At 35.9% G+C, this 24,861-nt stretch overlaps 1 protein-coding gene across 1 annotated transcript in view; it reads left to right on the top strand.

The window, feature by feature from the left end:
• Agbl1 (AGBL carboxypeptidase 1) overlaps nt 1–24,861 on the top strand; it is a 726,904-nt gene that overhangs the window by 493,314 nt on the left and 208,729 nt on the right. The window contains exons 21-22 of the mRNA XM_047540786.1: nt 6,079–6,239; nt 14,537–14,545. Of these exons, the coding sequence (XP_047396742.1) occupies nt 6,079–6,239; nt 14,537–14,545 (170 nt within the window). The remainder of the gene's footprint in view (nt 1–6,078; nt 6,240–14,536; nt 14,546–24,861) is intronic.

Raw genomic sequence — 24,861 nt, 5'->3', positions numbered from 1 at the left:
ACCCAGTTTGGAATGAGAGGAAATAAGTCATAGAAACAAATATTTTTTAGTGTTTTGAGCATGAAGGGTGCTGTATTTTATCAAATGCTTTTTCTGCATCTATTGAAATAACCATGTGATTCTTGACTTTAAGTCTATTGATATGTGAATTACATTTATTGATTTCCTGATGTTGAACCAACCTTGCATCCCTGGGATGAAACCCTCTTGATCATGGTGCACTATCTTTTTAATATGTTTTTGTATGCGATTTGCTAAAATTTTGTTGAGAATTTTTTGCATCAATGTTCATTAAGGATATTGGTCTGAAATTTTCTTTCCTCAATGTGTCTCTGTCTGGTTTAGGTATCAGGGTGATATTGGCTTCATAGAATGAGTTTGGGAGGGTTCCCTCCTCTTCTATTTTCTGGAATACTTTGAGAAGTATTGGAATGAGCTCTTCTTTAAAGGTTTTGTAGAACTCGGCTGAGAACGCATCTGGTCCCGGAATTTTCTTTGTTGGTAGGCTTTTGATGACTTCTTCTATTTCATTACTTGAAATTGGTCTATTTAAATTGTGTATGGCCTCCTCGTTCAGTTTAGGCGATTCATATGTCTCTAGAAACCTGTTGATGTCTTTGAAATTTTCTATTTTGCTGGAGTATAGATTTTCAAAATAGCTTCTAATTAGGTTTTGTATTTCAATCGTGTCTGTTGTGATATTTCCTTGTTCATTCCGAATTTTAGTGATTTGGGTTTTCTCTCATCTTCTCTTTTTAGTGTGGCTAAAGGTTTATCAATTTTGTTTATTTTTTCGAAGAACCAACTATTTATTTTGTCAATTTTTTGTATTGTTTCTTTTGTTTCAATTTTGTTGATTTTAGCTCTGACTTTAACTATTTCCTGTCTTCTACAACACTAGAAAAAATAGGGATAGTGGGAACATTCCTTAACATTGTAAAGGCCATCTACGCTAAGCCCATGGCTAATATCATTCTAAATGGTGAAAAACTGAAAGCATTCCCCCTAAAAAATGGAACAAGGCAGGGATGTCCTCTTTCACCACTTCTATTCAATAGCATCCTTGAAACTCTAGCCAGAGCAATTAGACAGACCAAATAAATTAAAGGGATATGAATAGGAAAAGAAGAACTCAAACTATCCCTATTTGCTGATGATATAATTATATACTTAGAGGAACCAGGAAATTCCACCAGAAAACTTTTAGAACTCATAAGTGAATTCAGTAAAGTAGTGGGATATAAGATCAATGCACATAAATCTAATGCATTTTTATATATAAGTGATGAATCTTTGAAAGAGAAGTTAGGAAAACTACCCCATTCACAATAGCCTCAAAAAAATAAAGTATTTGGGAATCAATCTCACAAAAGAGGTGAAAGACCTCTACAATGAGAACTACAGAACACTAAAGAAAGAAATTAAAGAAAACCTTAGAAGATGAAAATATCTCCCATGTTCTTGGATAGGAAGAATTAATATTGTCAAAATAGCCATACTACCAAAAGTGCTATACAGATTCAATGCAATTCCAATTAAAATCCCAATGGTGTACCTTACAGAAATAGAGGAAGCAATTATGAAATTCATCTGGAAGAATAAGAAACCCAGAATAGCTAAAGCAATCCTTAGCAGAAAGAGCAAAGCAGGGGGTATCGCAATACCAGATCTTCAACTCTGCTACAAAGCAATAGTAACAAAAACGGCATGGTATTGCGATGCATGGTACCAAAATAGACAGGTAAATCAATGGTACAGAATAGAGGACACAGACACAAACCCAAATAAATACAATTTTCTCATACTAGACAAAGGGGCCAAAAATATGCAATGGAGAAAAGATAGCCTCTTCAACAAATGGTGCTGGGAGAATTGGAAATTCATATGCAACAGAATGAAACTAAACCCATGTCTCTCACCATGCATGAAACTAAACTCAAAATGGATTAAGGACCTCAGAATCAGACCAGAGACCCTGCAGATTATAGAAGAAAAAGTAGGTCCAGATCTTCAACATGTTGGCTTAGGACCAGACTTCCTCAACAGGACTCCCATAGCACAAGAAATAAAAGCAAGAATCAATAACTGGGATAGATTCAAACTAAAAAGCTTTCTCTCAGCAAAGGAAACTATCAGCAATGCGAAGAAAGAGCCTACAGAGTGGGAGAAAATCTTTGCCAATCATACTTCAGATAGAGCACTAATCTCCAGAATCTATAAAGAACTCAAAAAACTCTACACCAAGAATGCAAATAATCCAATCGACAAATGGGCTAAGGAAATGAATAGACACTTCACAGAAGAAGATCTACAAGCAATCAACAAACATATGGAAAAATGTTCAACATCTCTAGTAATAAGAGAAATGCAAATCAAAACCACCCTAAGATTCCATCTCACCCCAATTAGAATGGTGATTATCAAGAACACAAGCCAAAACAGGTGTTGGCGAGGATGTGGGGAGAAAGGTACACTCATACATTGCTGGTGGGGCTGCAAATTAATGCAGCCACTCTGGAAAGCAGTGTGAAGATTCCTTAGAAAACCTGGAATGGAACCACCATTTGACCCAGCTATCCCACTCCTTGGCCTATACCGAAAGGACTTAAAATTAGCGTACTACAGAGATACAGCCACATCAATGTTCATAGCTGCTCAGTTCACAATAGCCAGATTTTGGAACCAACCTAGATGTCCTTCAATTGATGAATGGATAAAGAAACTATGGTATATATATACAATGGAATATTACTCATCCATAAAGAATGATAAAATTATGGCATTTGCAGGCAAATGGATGAAGTCGGAGAATCTCATGCTAAGTGAGATAAGCCAATCTCAAAAAACCAAAGGACGAATGATATCACTAAGTGGATGATGACACATAATGGGGGTGGGAGGGGTTATTGTTAGGGTTAGAGATAGGGTTAGGGAGGGGGGCAAGAATGGAGGAAGGAAGGACTGTATAGAGGGAAAAGAGGGGTGAGAGGGGTGGGGGCAAGGGAAAAAATAACAGAATGAATCGAACAACATTACCCTATGTAAATTTATGATTACACAAATGGTATGCCTTGACTCTATGTACAAACAGAGAAACAACATGTATCCCATTTGTTTACAATAAAAAAATAAAAAATAAAAACAACAAAAAAAAACAAATATTTTTTATACTGTATTAGAGAAGAGATAATTGAGTGTTAAGGAGAAATTAATAGTAGGGGGCAAAGTACAATCAGGGACTTGGGCATGTCCTAACAGCCAATAAAGGGATTCAAGTTCCTTTGATTGAGGCTCTCTGGACTAGTCATTTTATACCAAGTATTGTCTGAGATAAGTAGGGCAACCTCTGGGATATGAAAATATGTTTACATTATAAAAATGGTATCAATGTAGCTATTATTGCACTGAATATGCACTGGTATGAAGCAATTGCCCTTAACCTGTCTGTATGGTGCATGTTATGGGATTTATTCTACCTAGTACTTGTCCTTTTGACCTCTACAGAGTAGCTACTACCTGCTCTGCTAGACCCTGGGGTTTCACATGTGCATATGGGGTGTGATATGCACCTGAGGGGCTGGTGTCTTTCTCTCATTTTCCTTGTTTACCACCTTTTAAATCAGCAAGCTGGTGGTCAGTGAACAGGAGAGAGTGACCCTTGCTTCCTTCCTGCCAACCAGGGAACCAGGGAGAGGAGCCTAAACAGGGTGGGCCAAGAACCTCTAAGACTTTAGAGCCTTAGAAATTCTGGAGGTTTTCTCTCTTTAAAAAGTGATTTTTCTATGACTTACAGAAAAAAAAAATCAATTTGTTCAACATCTGTCTTTCCCCTGTACTGCTGCTGTTTACAGAGGAACAGACCACTGTTAACTCTGAAGTATCCTTTCTTCAGGAAACACCTGTCAAAGCATGCAGCAAATCAAATTTTACAATACCTGAAATAAAGTTCACTTCCCTTTATGCTTTTACCTAGAATTCTTTGGTGAATCTTGTGATTTCCTGATTTGGCATTGTGATATTTCTTAGTATGATCATGATCAAACTTTTAAAATTCTTACTACCCATCTCTGTCTTCTATACCAATATCATCTGAGTGTGAAAACCTATTTTTATTTTATTTATTTATTTTTTAAACATTACCTTTTTTTGACTTTTTAAAATGTTATTGTACTTTTTATACCTTTATCTTATTTATTTTTTCCTATGTGGTGCTGAGGATGGAACCCAGTGCCTCACAGATGCTAGCCAAGAGTTCTACCAGCGAGCTACATGATTGATACAAAATAACTACACATTTGTGGGATATAGTGTGGTGTTTTAAAACATGTATATACTGGGTCATGGCAGAGTAATTTTATCCATCATATGATACATCTGTCATTTATTTGTGCAAGAAAGAATAAAAATCATTTTCTCTTAGCTATTTTTAAAATGTATAATAAACTACTAACTATATTATTAAAATATAGCTTATTATATAGCATATAATAATATATTAAGTAATAATTCACTATTTATTTATTTTTTATTTAGATAAAATGTAATTTGTAAACATGAAGACCTCAGGGCCAACTGACTTCTGTCACATTAAACGCCTTCATGAGGAAAAAGGAAAGAGCAATTAAGCTAATACTGATCAATACAATGGGTGTTTTGAAACATTCCTTATCAGCAGATACTTAAATGACTGGAGGGGAACACTGTAATTCCATTTTATAGATGAAGAAATCAAGGCTAAAAGAGTTCAGTAAGCCCAAGATCACACAACTGGAAAATAGTGACACCAGATTTGAACCTCATTCTGATCTAATTTTGAAAGCTGTACACTTCTACTTCACCTCCTGCTCTGTGTACCGCATTTCTGTTGAGTTGTCATGTCAGAGTTCACGTATTAACCTCTATTACTTACTAGATGCTCCATCATGGATAAGTGATATGGTTTTATGTGTCTGCATCTGCTTTTCTATGAAATAGTAAAAATGATAAATTCTACTTCATAAGACTTTGGTAAGCTATAATGGATTCAATGTATATAAAATAGTTCATTAAAGTACCTGGCATATATTAGATGATCAATACAATTTTGTTAGTTGTTGTTATTGCCTATTATTTGTTACTTCATGGATCAGGCCCTAGATTGTGCATGTCTTGGCTTTGCTTTCATGAGTTATCTCAGTACAGTTGAAAAGTCAGTTTTAAATATGTATTTTTTTCACTTTTAGTATTTATGTATGAAGGATTCCCCTTACTCTTCTCTACTGGTTGACAAATTTAGGGGAAATATAGAGTACCTCTTAGTAAGATTGTATCTTTGTTTCAGCAGTGAAATCCCTCAGATAGAAACATTGCTGCTTTGACTGCAAAGGTGGGGGAATAGCTTATTACTGATACTGCAACTGTCCTCTGCCCTCCATGGTCACCTACCAACTTGGTATTTGTTATGGTTTGGATGTGAGGTGTTCCCCAAAAGTTCATGAATGAGACAATGCAAGAAGGTTCAGAGAAGAAATGATTGGGTTATGAGAGCCTTAAACCAATCATTGAATTAATCACCTAAAGGGATTAATTGAATGGTAATCAAAGACAGGTGGGGTGTGACTGGAGGAGACTGGGCATTGGGGATGTGGCGTTGGGGTACATATTTGTGTTTGGTGAGTGGAGTTGCTCTCTCTGCTTACTGATCATCATGTGAGCTGCTTCCCTCTGCCACACTCTACAGTCATGATATTCACCTTGATCCCTGAGGAATGAAGCCAGTGATCTATGGATTGAGACCTCTGAAACCATGAGCTGCAAAATAAACTTTTCCTCCTCTACAATTGTGCTGGTCGGGTCTTTTAGTCACAGAAGCAAAACAGCTAACTAAAACAATATTGTTTCTGGGGAGCCATGGATGTCCACATAACACAGGCTGAGAATCCAGAGTGCTCAATAAAACACATTGGACAGTGACTGACACATACCATTAACTCAATTTCTGTGATAGGCATGTGTCTAGGAGTCCTCCCTCCCAATCTCAAATGTCACCACTCAGTTCCCATTATATAGTGACAGTTGACTCCTTTGTTTAACTGGCAGGGTCTCCAGTTTGGCACCAGTGAACTAGAGGAGATGGGAGCCATGTTCTGCTTGGGCCTCCTTATCTTGGAACTCAAATCCGTAAGCTGCAGCCATCAGCTCCTGAATCAAGCTGCAACTCTGCTGAATGCAGAAGATGCTCTAGACTACCACCTCCAGCGGTAAGATGCTCACAGGGGCACAAGCAACTTTTAGACTTTCATATTCCTTTACAGAATATCTTGGTAATGCAGGTCAAATTCATCCAGGGTGTCTTTGACAGACAGAACAATGGAAGAGCTGCTGAATGAAGGTAGGTTCTGTTAAGTTGTATAGAAAGTCAGACCCAGGATATCCTTGTTTCCTCCCAAAGGCCAGGAGGAGGATGTTGCTCATTTGTATACATATACACAAATATAAACCTTCATGTGTTTATAAATATACATTAATGCATATTGGTTATGATAAAGAAGATGTAAGGTGACAGTACAAATCTACAGACACTTCTATTTGCCAGCTGTGTGTTCGTATGTATATAGCATTTTTGAGCCATTCCTCAGTTTTAAAAAATGGTACTCTCACTGCCAGTATCTAGGCACTTGAGGACAAGACACATCTAATATTCCCATTCTCCAATGGTTATGCAACTTCCCAGGGAACCACCTGAAGATGATTAAGCACTGGTTCAGAGAATCTAGCTCATGTATCAGGAAAAGGCCAGATCTCTGAGAACTATGAAGGTCATTAATAAGCCAAGTGAAGGAGAATTATTACCAGAATGAGATCTTTTGATGCTCTTTTCCATAGACAAATATTTTAGACCTGATCAAAACAAATTCCGGGGTGAGAAGGGAAGAAATAATAGCCCACCAGAGAGGAGAGAGGAGCCAGAGGACTCAGAGGAGTCAGAGAAGACTGAGTCATTACCTGCTCTTTGAGTGACGGGATGGGAGGGTAATTGTGTCTCTTGGTAATGGAGAAGGCAGCTCACCATGCATGTGATGTCCAAAGGCAGAGAAAAACCATTAAGACTGGAGCCATTTTGTTCACAGCTCATTTTCATTATTTTTCCTCCTGCCAATGTTAGACTGCTCTTCTGGTGTGACTTCTCACCAAATGACCAGTTAAGCCTAGAAAGATCTAGCAGTCTACATTAATCCTGCTTTGGAAGTCCCTGGCTTCCCTGAGACTTAATTACCTAAATGCAGTAATTAACTTGCTCGTCACACTGGGCTATAGATCATAGACTATGGAGATTTAAATAAATCCAGACCTCCTTCCTCCCAAGAGATGCTATCACTGATGGCTTTTGTTTTGACATCATAACCACTTCCATCCGCCCCTGCTCTCTTCAGCACCCCTCAGCATTTTAAGGTTCTGTGTGTTTGGCTTCCTCATGGTGTTTTTAGACTCTCCCTCTGACAGCAAGTGCTCTCACCTGCCAGGATATATATTTTGACTTGTCTTTCATCTTTTCCTTGGCTGGGCTATCTTGGGTGCAGGCACATCTGAATTTTCTTACTTTCCCCCCACTCTTCTCTGCTGCTCATTGAGGGAAGATTGAGCAGAACTGGCATTGCTTGCTTTCCCTGAATTGATTGTGCCTGTCTTTTTGATCCAATGCAATAAGGATTAGTTGCCTGTAAACTGGAACAAGAAGAAATCTATCAAAGAACTGCCTTTTCTAATTCAAGTCAAAAGAATTTGGTGTTAGGCTTCAAAATACAATGGTGACCATGTGGGTTATCATAAGAAGATAGGCTCACCTGTCTCTCCACTCCAACATCTCACATGACTTACTATTAGTTTTTCAGGTAACTTGTCCAAAGACACTGAGGTTAGAGGTCTCCCCTGACTTCTGACTCTTCTTCAACTGATTCAGCAAATTAAGGGCAGGAAAAAATGTAATAAATAAAATTTGGAGGGCATGGAGCTTGGTAGAGGGCAAAAAGAAAAGTATTTCATCCAGATTTGCATCATAATGTATTTTCCTATTCATTCTTAAGCAATTGGCCAAAGCCAAGTTTGGTTCTTTCTCAGAGAGCCTGAAGACTGTATGATTAAGAGGAAAATCATGGTGAATATTTCTTGACCCCAAAATATTCCAGTCATTAAATTTACACTCATTAAGGGATGACAGAGGGGAAAGGAATAAAATTAAATCAATTGGTTTGAAACAAGCAGCAGGCTGTTGGAATACTATTTGATTAGTGAATAGGGTTAAATCCAAAAATAGAAAAATCAACAGATCAAATCCCAGGAACTTAGCAGCAGGGTTCTTACTATAGTACAAAGAATGTGACTAATGTTTGTCAACACATCACTTTATATGTCTTAAAGTGGTTTCCACTACCTCCTAGTCATCTACCTCTTCCTTGGGTATAATAAGTTTTCTACTCTCCTTCAGAAAGGGTCTTTTTTGTTCTACAGAAGGAATTACTAAGGGAATAGATCTTCTCCAAAGATCTGCCTTGAAGAAATGCGAGGATGTGGTATTTGAGTCTCCTGAGCTCACAGACAGTGTTAACCCCGAGCATGACCTGCTGGGGAAGACAAAAACGTGGCTGTGCACAGAGGACGTCATGTTTTTTGACAATAGGTTTCATGCCTCATTTATCATAAAAACAATTAGAGTGTAGTCAACATCCACAGAGCAACTTACCATTTTTCATTAGCAGAAGAAAAGCAGAAATGGTGGACATTTGCCCAGTGACATGAAGTACTTGTACTCTTTGCTTTGGGTTTTCTTTCCCTGGCTGCTTCTTCCCAGTTGCTCATTTAAGAAATACTTGTAGATTTTTTTTTTAGGCATCTTCTGATCTTCTTTCCTTTCCTTGTTCTTCCTCCTTCCTCTCAATCTTATCCCTGGAAATAACTGTGTATGCACTGTGGGAATGCTAAGCTGCTTCTTTGGAGGTGCCGTTTATCCATTGTGACAGGTCTTTTGCAAAGTCATTTAACAGTTTTGCAGAGTCAGCCACTGTTCATCTCGATTTGTATCCCTCCATTGCCTCTTGCTCTTCTCAGCTGAGCAACCCTATCTCCATTTGTCCCTCCATTAATAACGAGAGAAAGCTCAGAGTTTCAGCACAGGGCCTCAGCAATAGCTCGATATCTCACGTAGTCTCCGGAATGACAGATCTGATACTTTAGCTGGCTCTCTTAGCGTTCACATAGAATAAGGTTGCTTGGTTTTCTTTTTACTTTGATGGAACCACAGCTAAAAAACAAAATTCTTTATAGACCATGGAAAAATTAATCATACTTTTTAGTAATTAAAAAGATGCTTGAGGTTTATTTTAAAAGTAGTTTTATTCTTCTAAATGAGAAAATATAATTTAGAAAACACACACACACCTACCCCTATTTTTAATGATCCATATGAACCTATCAAGATTTACAAATATATTTACAGTATGTATCCTATCAAGATTTATAAATATATTTACATAGTGTAATATCTTTTACAGTTTTTATAATTGAATAACTTCATATTAATTATAAATAAATACATGTTATTAGTGATTAGCAATATCAATTTATGATATAGAATATGCATGTGTATGTATCCGGGTATATTTTCCTATTTTATATTCTGTTCCATTTGTCTGTCTGACAGGAGCATTTGGCTTTTAATATTGTCATTTTGTAATTTTTACATATGATATCAAGCACCACCTCATTTGTATTTGTTTCAGAATGTGCTTTGCTATGTTCCCTTCTTTATTTTACTCAGAAATTCTATAACGAGTTGGTAACTGCCAAAACCTGAAGCACTGGGATTTTAACTTGAATTGCATTAGAATGATAGATTTTTTTTGGACTATTGACTGTTTACCTACTCTGCTCAAATATGGTATTTTTCTCCACTTTTCAGACTTTCAATGTTCACTAATAAAATATTGTAGGGATTCTCTTTGTAACCTTTTCAAGCAATTCCTTAATAAATCATCATAAGTTTTAACTTTAATATTTTAAACTTTCTTATTCCTTGGAAAATTTTCTTTTTCTAAGTTTCTAGTTTTCTAAGTTGCTGCTTAGATATATAGAAATATTCTGGATTATTTTATATTTTTAACTTCACTGAATTCTCACTGTGCCTACATTTTTTCCATGATTTTTCTCTTTATTTTTAGATACACAATATTTATCAATTTTGACTGTTAACTTTTCTCCCTTCTTTTTTTATCTTGTGACCTTTATGACCTTGGCTAGAATTTTGAAAACAGTTTATGGGTGATGTCAATTTTCACCAAGAACCTAATTTCTAAATGAGAAGGACTCTCAAGCATTTAAATGGCTGTTGGTTGGACATTCAAGTTCCATATCTCCTTTACCTATTATTATTTTTCTTAGCTTTATATTAACAAAACCAGAATTGGATGATGAGTTTTATCAAAGAAATTTTGCTATCAAGATAATGATCATTTCTTTAAGTTAATAAATTCTTAAATTATGTTTATAAATTTTCTGATATTCTGCCATCCTTGAATTTCTAAGGAAAAGGTATTTGGTGTGACCTAAAATATTTTTTAACAGAGTTTAATACTCTTTAATGTGAATTGAGGAGTTTTGTGCCTTATTATTATTTGGATATAAGGTGTTCCCCAAAGCTCACTTGTAAGACAATGCAAGAATGTTAGAGTTGGAATGATCAGATTATGAGAGTTACTAAACTAATTGGTGGATTAATCCACTGATATGGATTAACTGGTTGGTGACTTGTAGGCCTGTAAGTTGTGGTTGGAGGAAATAAGTCACTGGGAGTGTGCCTTTGGAGTTTATAGTTTGGCCGGGTGTACAGAGCTCTCTCTCTCTCCCTCTCTCTCTCTCTCTCTCTCTCTCTCTGCTACTGGTTGCCATTTCCTGAATTACTTTTCTTAGCCACATCCTTCTGCCTAATGTTCTCCCTTACCTCAGACCCAGATCTTTAGAACCTGTCTGAAACTATGAGCCAAAATAAACTTTTCCTCTTCTACATTGTTCTTGTCAGGTCTTTTGGTCACAGTGATGAAAAAGCTAATTCAAACATTAGTATTTACTAATGGGTAAAGTCTGTGCTTTTGATCTTTATGGTCTTGTGATCTGGAATGCTTTAACTGTGTTAGGATTTATCTGTCTTTTAAATGTGCACACATTGTAAAATCATGTGTTCCATTTATTTGAAACAAAATATCATTTTTACACTTTTTACTTTTCATGTAAGAATTATCTATGGCATTTAGATTGTTTTATAATCATATTCAGATCGTTTTAAATCTCAGTTTATGTTTAATTGCTCATCTCTGGGTGTTATATTCAATCATCTCTTCATTCTTGTTTCTCAGCTTTGATTATTCTCACATTTTGCAAGAGAACGCCTTATAAAAGCTTTCTATTTTATAAAGTAAATCAATGGTATATTTTTTCACACATCTATATATGTGCAAAGCATCATTCTCTTTCCTATTCATAGGAATTCCACTTCTTCCTAAGTTTGCATGGGAAACACATTAGAAAAGTGTCGACACAACTATATGTACTCTGATACTTTATCTTAGAGTAGGTAGTCTATTCTTTCCTCTTTTGTATGTACCCTGTTTTTCGGTTTTAATAGTTGTAGTAATTTCTTTTTTATTAACACATTTTTTTCCTACAACATGAACTAATTTCCTTCCTTCCTTCCTTCCTTGTTTCCTTCCTTCCTTCCTTCCTTTCATGGTTTAGGTCTTTTTAATTGATTGTGAATTCAAATACCCCATCCTTTCAGGACATGTTTCAGTTGTAAGTTAACAATGATTCCATCCCACCTGTTCATTTTCCTTCCCCTGAAGTGCTTGCTATCTGCCTTCTAACCTCAGTATGTATCTTCTTTTCTCCTTTCATATTTTTTACCTGTTTTCCCCAATTCATTTAAAACTGGAAGTTTATCTACAGCTTGTCCTCACAAATTCAATTAGATGCACGATGGAGTCTCCTCTTTGCTGATAATGTGTTTTAGTTTTAGTGATTTTGCACATAAGTTTCTTGGTACCCATTTCCTCATTTCTTACTCATTTCCTGTTTGTCCATGTTTGTGATGTAGCCATTTCTTTCCATAGGAATCTATTATCTGTTCAGCTATTGTTCTCTAGATTCCAGTTTTCTTGAATTTTCCTGATGGTTTAGAACAGGCCTCCTGGTACTGGTAATATGTTTTTGCAGAGTGCAGGCTTCACCACCTCTGGGTTGTTAAAACTCTTTCCCCCTCATCCTCTTCCAACTTCTTTTTTATCACTTTTGTCTGTTGATCTTTGACTTATGAGAATTCTATTAGCTTGTAATTGCTTAATGACCAAAAGTATAGATTTTAAAAATCTTTTTTTAATCCTAGCTGAATGTATATAGTTTCTCTTGTTTTCATAGGAAGTAAGCTCATTTAGGTGGTGTTTTTCTTCAAGAATTTATGGTATTTTGGCTTTTTTCTGAGAGAACAGAGTTGGGATGATTGCATTGGGGAGGTTAAGGAGAAAGAACACAAACAAATGAATGAAGGTCGAAATGATGTATTCATGTCTATGGTCCTTGGCAATATGGGATTAAAGAGACAGGTTCCCTCAAAGGTACCATTATATTACAACCAAGGATGGACACTCAGTGGGTCTTTAAGCTTCAAATTAATACTATTTCTTATCAATTTCAAATCAATCTAAATTACCTGGCATTTCTGATGATCTCTCTCTTTATTTGTCTTCTGTTACACTAATTGTATTCACATTTTTAAAATGGCATTATTGTGTAATATCTCAGAGTATTCTTAGTTTCATCCTATAGTTACAAGCCAAGAAATGCTATCTGGAGGGAAATGTTTGAATGAAACCCAACCCAGAGACATTTAGAAATTGTGACTGTCACAAGATGCCTTAAAACTTATGACTCCCTAACTGGTCAAGAAAAATGAATGGATTATCCAGGAAGACATACTAATCTTAGACTGGGGGCGTGGTAGGGGAGCAATTCTATTAGCAGTTAAAAGCAAAATCAAATATTTTGCTACAATTTTATGCTGATTGTTCTATAATAAATAAATAAAATAATGAAAACCCAATATTAGTATGTCTATGAGGAAAGAGATTTAATAACATCACACAGCTTTCTGTAAATTGGTTTACTTTCCTCTGGAGAGCAATTTGGCAATTTGCAAGAAGATCCATAAAAACTTTTCATTTGATCCTCCATTTCCAGCTTACAGAATAACTCTCAAGAAAATAAACAAAACTGAAAACAATATTTAATATGTAGGTATTTATAGAAATGTTACTCATATTTCCAAATAATTTTAAATAACCTAAATTCCTAGTAGCAGAAAAAGAAAAATGAAGGAACAATGTTGATTAATTTTATAGAATATAATAAAACCATGAATAAATGAGTGCATCAAAGTATATATGAAGTAATAATATTAAACATTTATTAGGGCCTTACCATGAACTATATGCTGTGCTAAGCATTTTATAAATATCATCTCTCTTAATCATATAACTAATCATATAGGTAGCTGCTATTATTGGCATTCCCTTTTACAAACAAGGAAATGAAGTTTTATGGTAGTTAGGAAGTGTGCCAAATGTCAGGATTTTTAATAAATATCTGTCTAACTCCAGTGCTCAAGTTCTTATCTTTGCATTCAGTCTTTCAAATGATAATTGAGAACAAAACCAGGGTAACTAATGGTATACACATGCTGACAAGGACTTTAGCACATGCAAAAACATTGACCAAGAAAGGAGGGAAATGTTAAATGCACAATTTAATTTTTAAAATTTCTTTTTCTCTACAGTTCCTAAAAGTATGTGTTGGGTATATGAGTGTGTGCATGTGTTTGTGTGTAAGTTTTAAAGCTGAAAGGACCAGCACTCATTTGGTCCTATAAATATCCCTGAACTGTTTTGGTATTGTTCAGAGAGGGTCAACGTATGCCTCCTTGGGTTGAATGCATCATGACCCATGGGAAAATAATTCCAAAGAGAAAAAGTATAGAAAAAAGAGAACGTGCATTTTCTTCTTGTTGCATTTGCTATTTGCAAAGTGTTTTCATCTAATGATAACCATGAAAGTTAACCTGAAAGAAATCCTATTTTGCAAGTGACTCCATGGGAGTCCAGGGGATCTAAGTGTTTCTCTAGGTGTACTTAAGTGATTTACTTATTGCTAGTCAACACTGGGGATCTCATTTGCCTCTGCCTCAGGCTCAACCAAATAAACAGCTGTCTCTTGCCTATGAAACTATAAATATCTGAAAATAAAGTAGGCTACTAGCCATGGAAAAGTGTTTCAATCAAGAAACTTGCTCTTTCCACTCTGTATCAACTGTGGCCTTTTGTAGCCAGTGCCTTTCATTGCATAATTCTAACAAAAAAGCAAACAAACAAACAAAAAAAGAACAAATAAAATCTTTGAAGTTTTTCCCAAACAGGAGAGATTGTTTTTATTTAAGAAAACTTCAAATAGCCTGGCACAGGTGCTCTAGGTTAATTCACAGACTTTTCATGAATTTTGAGAACATTTTCCTTTTCCCTTTATTCTCCTCCATTTGTGTTGTTTTTGTCCTTATTAAGAGCTAGCCCTTTAGAATTAGGGTTCAAAGCCCTTTTACCCATGAGAGTTAATTTGCCAGATGTTGTAGAAGAAAAACGAAATTATGGATAAAACAAAAGCACAGAAAGAAAGAGAAGGGAGAGAGGGAGGAGGAACAAAGGAGAGAAAGAAAAAGGGAAATCAAGGTTTTGATATTAAGACTAGAAGATTATTTTGGAGATAAAAAGAATCATAGAAAGTTTATACTTGTGATTTATAAGATCCTGTACTTGGATAATTCTGATGTAGAAGGAAGAGGTTAACTTTTAAATTACTGTGGACATTTGTATCATTTTAAATAATTTCTTTATCCTAGTCAATTTCCTAGTTCCCTATTATGAAGGGAAGCAATTAAAGAAAGCTAGATATGAAATATTATAGCATGACTTTCGCTGTTCAACAAACTTCAGTGAAATCCTTGCCTTACTATAGTTTTAGCATAGTTCTGATGGCCATGTAACTTAGACTCAACCAGGCTGGTTCACAGTATTTCTGCTGAAAAGAGGCTCAGCAATTCTCGGGAGGTGGCCTACCCTGTTTACATGTAGATTTTGTAGCTTTAAAATTAAATATCTATAAATCATTCAGATATAATATATTGTATTTATTCTCAAAATACAGGTGCTGACCTCCTCACACCGCAGCATGGACAGTGGGGTTGCAACCATCAATTCAAGGCACAAAAAGCAAAGCAGTTGAATTATTTTTAGTTGCATGAAGCTCTTATTTCATGGATTGGAATTAAATTTTGTCTGATCCTAATGGAAAGAAAATAAAAAGACAAAAGTAACAATGTGTAGGTAACAGAAAGGAGTTATAAACAAATGATGGGAAAAAGAGAGAGGAAGTTTAACACTGGATGTACCAGATTTTGGGGAAATAGCATTTTGGGGGAAAGATGTCAAATCAGTGTTCAACATCAGCTGTAGCATCTGTGTCATTTGCAGGAAAGTGGATGGAAATGGAGAGTATTATGTTAAGCAAAATAAGTCAGACTCAGAAAGTTAAGGGTCTTATGTTTTCTCCCATATATGGAAGCTAAAGAGGAAAAAGAAAAAAACAAACAAATGAAACTGGGGAGGGGGATCTCATGAAGGAAAACCAGTAGAGTAGAGGAAGGAGAACAGGGAGAGGGAGGATAAGAGGGAAAGGGGAAGTACTGGGACCAAGTTATGTTGTGTGCATGTCTGAATATGTCACCATGAATCCCACTATTATGTATAGTTATAATGAACCCATAAAAAAAGAAGATCTAGTACAAGAAGACACCTTATAAGAGGGCTTAAATGTTCTTAACAGAAATCTCAATGTGTACTATATTCTACAGCTGGAGGTGACTGTTTCAGGGAAAAGAAGTTGTGATTTAGCTTTGCTTGGTCATTTCAGCTTCTTTAGAAGGATTTGTTCAACTGAGACCTCAAGCGTGTCCTACTAAGAAGAACATATTTTACAGTCATGTGATAACTCATCATAGACTTCCTGACTATTTGTGGTGAGAGATTAGCCTATTAGAAAACAGAGATAATTTAGTACAAACCAATATTGTTTGAGTACCATGGAAATGGAAACTGAATTATGGCAGATATGTTTGTGATGACTTGGCATTCATCATTTTGCCATGTGGCTTTGAATCAGGGAAGCTAGTTCTCTATGCTTTTCCCGGGGTAACAAAACCAGAGCAATGAAGAAATAGAAAAGTGATCGTAGAATACTATGTGCCTGAAAGTGTGATAAAGATTTGACACACATTACCTTGAGGCAAGCTTTAGTAAGTCGTTTTTACTCTTCTTCTTATTATTAATTAATTAATTATTAGTTATAGATAAATAAAAGGATGCACTAGGATATTAAATGTTTAATAAAAGCCAAGTTACCACTTTATGACTGATCAGTAGTTCAAACACTAGGTCAATTAATCCAAATTTCATCTCTTTTTTTTTTCAGAAGCATATTGCAAATTATTCTAAAAATAAATCCATAAAAAGTTTCTTATATGGAGTGTAAAAGTTAGGACATAGAAAAACCTTCTATATATATCGATGATCTTCATCAAAGAGTTGAGGGTTGCCTCCTCTAGGTTTAGTACAAAGATCAAGTTCAGCAAAACATCTTCCATGTTAGGGAATCAGACATGCAAATAAATCCCAACACTCTAAACCTTTAACCTACTAAATATTCAAGGCCCTGAAGCAAAACTAGCTGCCTGAACTTTGTTGCTGCTCTTGTTCATAGATTTAATTGCTTGGGGGATAATCTAGAGAAAGGTGAAGCTCCTTTGACTTTATTGCCCCTCTCTAAGCAAAGGATATGCAATCATCTTTTAAGTCTACCAGCTGTTGAATGTTTGCTTTAGAAAGAGTGATCTAATTTTTGAAAAGAAAGTCAAAGTGACTCTATCAATGATGGTCTGGGAACCAAAAGGTAATTTGCATTCTAGTTTTAGTTTTAGATTAACCACTCAGGCATTAGTAAAGTGGGGAAGTATACACCTGGGAATTGGGTATATTCATTGATAAGCAGATGTTAGTTAGTTGCACTGATAATAACAACCAATGTATTTTGCTTGCTTAGTACATGCCAAATAGCATTCTAATTTAATATTCACCTGAACTTTTAAAATTCCTCAAAATAGTCCTAAGATGTAAATACTATGATTGCCTTCATTTTACGGAGATGAAACTAAGGTATGAAGAGTTTAAATAGCTGGTCTAAGGTCTTGTAGCTAGTAAGTGATGGAGCTGGAATTTGAACCTTGGCAGCCAAACTCTAGGACCAGCATGCTTAACCACCATGCCAATTTGGACAGTATAGAATCATTCAGTCTCTTGTTTCTACTGAGTTTGTACCTGTACCAGTCAGGTTTTGATCCAGAAAACAAGCTTCTCTTTATGAAATCAAGTGCAGATGGTGTAAAAAGGGGAGGAAAAGCTTTTGAAGCCACAGGCTGCAGGGACAAAGGCTAGGACTTCATGCCCAGTTATCCATTAGCCAAATTTATCTATTTGCATGAGCTTATCAGGGAGTGCTGTAGAGCTAGGATCTTCCAGGATACACCTGCCAGCCCCCTCCATCTGCAGAGTCCACTGGGAGTTTCTGAAGGGACTGCCCTCACCTAACCCTGTGGCCTACAGCCAAGGTGACCAGTCATGACTTGCCTGAAAACTAAAAAGACCTTCTTGTTTACTGCCTATTCATCCCCCTGCTGCAGCAACCCTCAGGAATAGCAACCTTTCTTCTGCTTCCAAATTTCACAAATTGACAGAATCTAACCTGGAAATATGAGAATAAATGATGTAATTACTTTATGACTGGACACTGTGCAATATTTTAATATAGTCACAAGTGATTTTGAAAATCTGGTCTGCAAATAAGCAAGTCTATGACTTTGAAACAGAGTTAGTGCCATAGGATGAAGCATAGGCTACATTTGTTTCACAAATTACCATGGAGGTATAATGATAGTAATTCTTAAATCTGCACGTTGAGTTCCCAATGTATAAAAAATGGTCATAATACCTTTAATTTTCATGATTTGTGTCTATTTTCTATTTCTATTTATGAAAGCTCTCTCAGGGTCCTTTGATGAAAATTGGATGGTGAGAGAGTGAGACACATAGGCAGCCAGGTCTGTACAGTCCTGTCTTGGATTTATAACAGATGGGTCAGACAGAATTACCCTCCCCAATACATAGCTGTTACTAACTTAATGGGCAGCAGAGTTTGTGTCTTCCCCAAGACTCCGACTTTTGTCAACAGCAGAAATGAGAGTAGAGTCAAGAATACTAAATTTCCTAAAGAAATTGACATATAGAAAACAGTGCTAGCAGAAATAAACAGCACATTTGTTACATTTCATGTATAAATGCAGCTAAAGGGAGACACACGTGGTGTTGCAGATGATTGACACATGAGGAAGGAAACCTTAGTATACTTCCTTCTTCAGTGCATAAATAATGATATTCAAATGGAGGAGGAGAAGTAGGAGAGGAAGGAAGAATAGGGGAAGAAAAAAAGGGCAGTAGGGGGGAAGAAGATTAGGAAAGAGGATTAAGAAAAAAGGGAGGAGAAGAAGAGTAGAAAACTCTTGCCCAAAAGGAAGAGGTCAAAGGAGAAGTTAAATCCAGCTGAATGAATTCAGGGTTTCCAAAATGGATGAATTAAAATACAATTCTGAAATAATATTCAAATTAGATTATCTAACTCCTGTCCAAAATCTTTGAAGAAACATGTTTTCAAAATGAGATTGGACAAATATTTTTTTATTGTCCAAATTTGAGAAAGAGGTGTAGTACCCCAAATGCATGTGAGTGTTATTCAGATATCAGAAAAGTGAAGTATGGATTTGCAAGAGAGATTTATTAAGTACTTAAAGAAAATGGGCACCACGGATCAGGTGTGGTGGTGCCCACGTGTAATCCCAGCAATTTGGGAGGTTGGGGCAGGAGGATTTCAAGTTCAAACTCAGCTTCAGCATCGTAGCAAGGCCTTAAGCAACTTGGCAAGACCCTGTCTCAAAATTAAAAAATAAAAAGGGGTGAGGATGTGACTCAGTGGTTAAGCACTCCTGGGTTTAATCCCCAGCACCACCCCCCCCAAATATGGGCACCAGAAGAAGCTAGCAACTATTTCGTGTGAAAGAAAAAATTCAAACAAGTCTGATTTTTATTATAACTCTGGTGAGGTACAATTGATACACAATAAACTGCAAATAATTAAAATACTAATTTGATGAATTTTGGCATACATGCATAAACCCTTGAAACCATCATCACAATCAAGATAATAATCATATGCATCATTTGCTCAAATATTCTTAATTCCCTTTCTAATCCTTTTCTTGCTCAATTCTAGTATTCCCAGACAACCACCAATTTGTTTTCTGTCTTTAAAATTAGTCTACATTTTTAGAATATTATGTATTATACAGTATGTATGGTTCTTTCTTTAGTATTTTTTCCCACTGAGCATGATATTGAGATTTAACCACGTTCTAATCTGACTTTATTTTTTTCATATGTTACTAACCAGAAAATTGAAGAAATGTAGAGGAAATTGTTTACCTGGACTTCAACTGGTATCCTAGTTTTCCAACAGCCTGAAATAGATCATTTCCAACTGAATTTTTTTCACTGGTTGTTCCATTGCCTGGTGTGCATTTCCTACAGATGGTTGCAGAGCTGGTTCCTCTTTGACATTCAAGTTTCAGCTTAAATGTCATAATCTCAGCTTAAATTTCACAATTTCAGCAAGACTTTTCATGACCACATTGTCTAAAACAGTATTCCTTGTTGGTGTTATGATGACACCTTTAATTTAGTATTATCTGTTTCCCTGAGTTAGAATGTACAATCCATGAGAGAATCATTTTCATCTGCCTTGTTAAAACTGAATTCCTAGCACCTAGAACAATACCTGATCCATAGGAAGTAATCAATCATCAATGAACAAATAAATCCTTGGCAAGTTTCTCATCTTGCACTTATAAGAAAATATGAAGACTTTTTGACTAAGTAGTATAATTAATTCAGGGCAGTTGTTATTAGTTGAGAGAATATATTCAAAGAATGATGATCGATGGATATTTATAAGCCTGGATGGGGAGTTATATTCACAGCTTTACCTTAAATTCTATCCCATTCAACAATTCGTATATATTAAAAAATAAAATTCTTGATTATAACCATAGACACAGATAGTCCTTCTCTGTATAACAAGATACTGTAGCACATAATGATGGCCTAATTGATAGTCTAATATATATTTACAGGTTGAATGATAACACTTAAAAATATGAATGAAACTCAACAAGAATAAATTCTGCTTACAGGGCCCCAGTCAAGAGCACAGCTTGGAAGACCCAGTTGTTTATGTGGCAACTATAATTGACAGTGAGTGCAGCAAGGCTCAGTGTGAGAAATTTTCTTATGTTCTAATGATAACTCAGTGGTTCTGGTAGAAACATCAAGCCCATAATCAGATAAGAATGAATTTCCATCTTCTTTGCTTTAGGCAACAAAAATCCTAGAATATTATAGCTCATTCCTGAGCTACAAAAATGGAAATAGGTTCAGTGGATTGTATACCATGTGTACATAATGGTAAGAATAATAAAAAGTAGTGCACATAAGCAATGGTAGAAGGAATAGACAGAATTAATTCTGTTAGCTGACTTCAAAGAGTCCCCAGAAAAAAAGGAATCAAAGCTAGTCCTGGTTATTAGCAAGGAACCAATATTTATTAATCTCTGATACTCCTTTGCTCATAAAGGTCTATGAGATGATCAGAAATGCAGTACAGAATGAGAATCACCAACTTAAGGCACAAAAAGCATTTGGAAAAGGTCTATGCCAACTGTGAGATACAAATTAAAACATATCATAAATCACATGCTTAATAAAAAAAGCCATGCATTTTCCTTTAATTCATTGGGGGTGAGATTTAGCCCATTTACCTTTTTGAACCAGTGAAACCCTGAATTATTCCCTAAATCTTATGAGTAGCCCTCTGCAGTGGGAATTTTCATGAGTTGCAAGGACTTTGGATCTATTTGAAAATTTATATTATACCATTTGGGTGAAGAAAAAAAAAAACAAAACCAAAAACCAAGAGTGCATGTTTTTAAGCCAGACAAGAGAAGATCATTGGGAATTGATATTTGAGGCCCTGATTTATTGAGTTCTTAGTCTCCACAGAAAAATATTCCTTGTTCTCAATTTCCACTCAGTTGGTGGTTTGTGTGGGTGCTTGATGGGTGGGTGCTGTCCATTGGCTTGGGTGCTGAATTGTAGTCACTCAGAGGGAAGCTTTTCAGCAATCTCTTTAGTACAATGAAACTGCAGGTGATAAGAAAGTTTGCCCAATTTATTTACTTAGGAATTCTATTTTTCAAAATTGTATTCTTTCTTTGGGACAAGCATTAGCTATTGCTGGATTTTTGTATAGACATTTATTTCAAAACATAAGAGGTGCAAAACACAGTAATCCATATTAAGTAGGTGTTCACATTTTTTTCTGGACAATTTTCTCTACTAACAAGGAGGTAACAAAGGAAGAACAGGGACATATTTGTTATGTGATGGGGAAGCAAAGCTATTTCTAAATAATAGTGTTTGTGGTGTGTTCTTGGAAGTACTGACAGCTCCTTATAAGGCAAATGAACATTTCAGCTACAGTTTGTAAGCAAAACACAAAACTAATTACCAAATATCCTTTTGTCCCTCAGCTAACTGCAGGGGGCAAGAGCGAGCTTGTGTAAGACTAAGAGCCTAGATTTCCCTGGGTGCTATCCTCTCACATGTGTTTTTAAATCTTCCAACTTGTGATTATTATTTTTCAGCACTGAATTAGTGAATCATTTTATATAGTGCCATTATGTAAAATAAAATGATACTTTGTTTCTCTGCATTGGCCAATTACTGGGTGGAGAAAATTGGAGTCCTGAAAGGCACATGTGTGCATAGTTTGGCAGATCACAGGAAAGCCTTATAAAATGCTCCCAGATGTTTGATGCAAGAGAGGGAAAATGCCAGGAACAAGGAGCAAATTGGGGTGGGTTTCAGACAGTATAAAATTATTGATATAAAAACGAAGAAAACATAAGATCATAGACATAAAATACCTCTGGAGGGTCAATAGTGATAATAGAAATGTATTATATTAAGCACATGTGTTCCTTTCCTTTCCCTTCTGCCTAAGGCTATTATAGAAAATATTAAGCAACATTATTACTAATCCATAATAAATGTTACATTAACTATGAACCAACTGGTATTTTCTACACAAGGGCCACAAAACTGTATGTGGACCCAATCTGTACTGTATTTTTTTTTTCAGAAAACTGATCCCTCATCTCATCATCAACATTTAAGTTGGCCCCTGATAAGAAATTTTTCCTTTGCAAATTGAACCATCACAACTACAGTTTCCTTCTGATTTCAAAGAGTAGATCGAGGACTTGTTCCTCCCTTGGTGGAAGATTTCTTCAAATTGACTAAGCATAGCCAAATGAAGTAAGGGTTATCCAGTTGACATCTCAGAGTTCCAGGATTGTCCCTGAGTCAATCTAGGACCTGGCATCAAACAGACACACACCACAAAGGGACAGTTGAGAATTCAATGTAAGGATTTACATAGGCAAGATTAAGAGAAGCAATGAAGGAAGGTGAGGCTTCTAAGAACAGCAAGTTGGAAGATACAGAGCAGAGAGGTAGAATCAGAAGAGTCTCCCCAACCAGTCATATCTGTAAAAGGGCCGTGCTTCAGGAACTGTAGTCCTGGGCAGAGTCATGTAGCCACTGCCAAACAACAGCTTCACTCAGGGAGAGTAGAGAAGAATTTCTACACACTTCTTTCTCCTGCTCACTTCTGGTCTCCTGATCATGCAGTAATTTGCCTGAACTCAATCAGTAGCTCCAAGGCAAGGCTGATTTGTTCATGCAATTCTTTGAGTCAGTCATTTAGGACACCAAGTAAGATTCAGAAAGATGATGAAGAGATGATGAGCAAATCTGGAGGGGAAAATTGGAACTATATACTGTGTTCTGCATATTAGCTCTTGTATTCTTTGAAAGACCACCTTAGTTGATTAGTTTCCATGTTTTGATAGATACTGATACTGAAGCTCAGGATAAATTTTTAAAAATTTGTCCCAATTTAAATAAGGTTCTGTCTGACTTCAAATTCTATGTCCTTTGCCCTGCTGCTTCCACCTGCATTCCACATGAAATACATGCTAATACTTCTGCCTCATTCCCTAAGTGCTTCCAGTGATGATCTTTAGTGGAGATAATCCATGGAAGGAGAAAAATATATTAGTAAATCAATTATTTTCCTTATTTAAATTCTAATTGTTATATAGTGGTGGCCACTGTTTTCAAAACAGAGATAAGTAGGATAAACAGTATGAAGAAATCAAAACTGCTTAGGCAAGAAAATTCAATCTTATTGGTCCCTTCTTCTGCCCTTTATCTTTTTACTATAGTTTTTCTAGGATTCCTAAAACAGGCAATAGGAAATTGAGCTCAAGGTTCTGGGCAAGCTCTGAAGTGGCATTCTGGGAATCTTCTGTCTTTAGCAAAGTGAATTTTGAAGATACAATGTAAAGGTTATAGACCTTTCAGATCACTGCTGAAAAATTATATTTTTAAATATGTTCATTTGTTGTGTATTTAAATTAGACTCCTTGTGTTCTACTTTAATAATATGAAACAAAAATCTGTTTTAGGACTACAAGACTACAACTTTCTTTTAAAGTGATAAAGTTGGAGGTCAAAGAATTAAATCATCAAAAGCAGAGACATAAAGTATTGTCAACTTCAACTAAATATTTTTCATATATATTTACTTTATTATTTTTTTATTTTGATTCATTGTACGCAAATGGGGTACAACTATCATTTCTCTGGTTGTACACGAAGTAGTGTCACACCATTTGTGTAATCATACGTGTACATGGGGTAATAATGTTTGTCTCATTCTATTATTTTTCCTCCCCACTCCTCATTTTCCTCTATACAATCTATCCTTCCTCCATTCTTGCCCCTCCCACTCCCTGTTATGTATAATCATCCCCTTATCAGAGAAATCATTCTTCCTTTTGTTTTTTGGGATTGGCATATTTCACTTAGCATGATATTTTCCAGCTCCATCCATTTACCTGTAAATGCCATAATTTTATTCTTCTTTATGACTGGATAATATTCCATTGTGTATATATGCCACAGTTTCTTTATCCATTCATCTGTTGAAGGGCATCTAGTTTGGTTCCACAATCCAGCTATTGTGAATCGAGCTGCTATAAATGTAATATGCTGTAGTATGCTGATTTTAAGTCCTTTGGAACTTAAGGAGTGGGATAGCTGGGTCAAATGGTGGTTTCAATCCAAGTTTTCTAAGGAATCTCCATACTGCTTTCCAGAGTGACTGCACCAATTTGCAACCCCACCAGCAATGTATGAGTGTACCTTTTTCCCCACATCCTTGTCAACACCTATTGTTGCTTGTATTCTTGATAATAGACATTCTCATTGGGGTGAAATAAAATCTTAGGGTAGTTTTGATTTGCATTTCTCTTATTACTAGTGATGTTGAACATCTTTTCATATGTCTGTTGATTGCTTGTAGATCTTCTCTGAAGTGTCTGCTCATTTCCTTAGCCGATTTATTGATTGGGTTATTTGTATTCTTGGTGTAAAGTTTTTTGAGTTCTTT

The sequence above is a fragment of the Sciurus carolinensis genome, chromosome 2 (assembly GCF_902686445.1).
Source record: "Sciurus carolinensis chromosome 2, mSciCar1.2, whole genome shotgun sequence".
Lineage (NCBI taxonomy): Eukaryota > Metazoa > Chordata > Mammalia > Rodentia > Sciuridae > Sciurus > Sciurus carolinensis.
The sequence above is the reverse complement of the archived record's forward strand: the minus strand, read 5'-3'. Positions and strand labels throughout refer to the sequence as shown.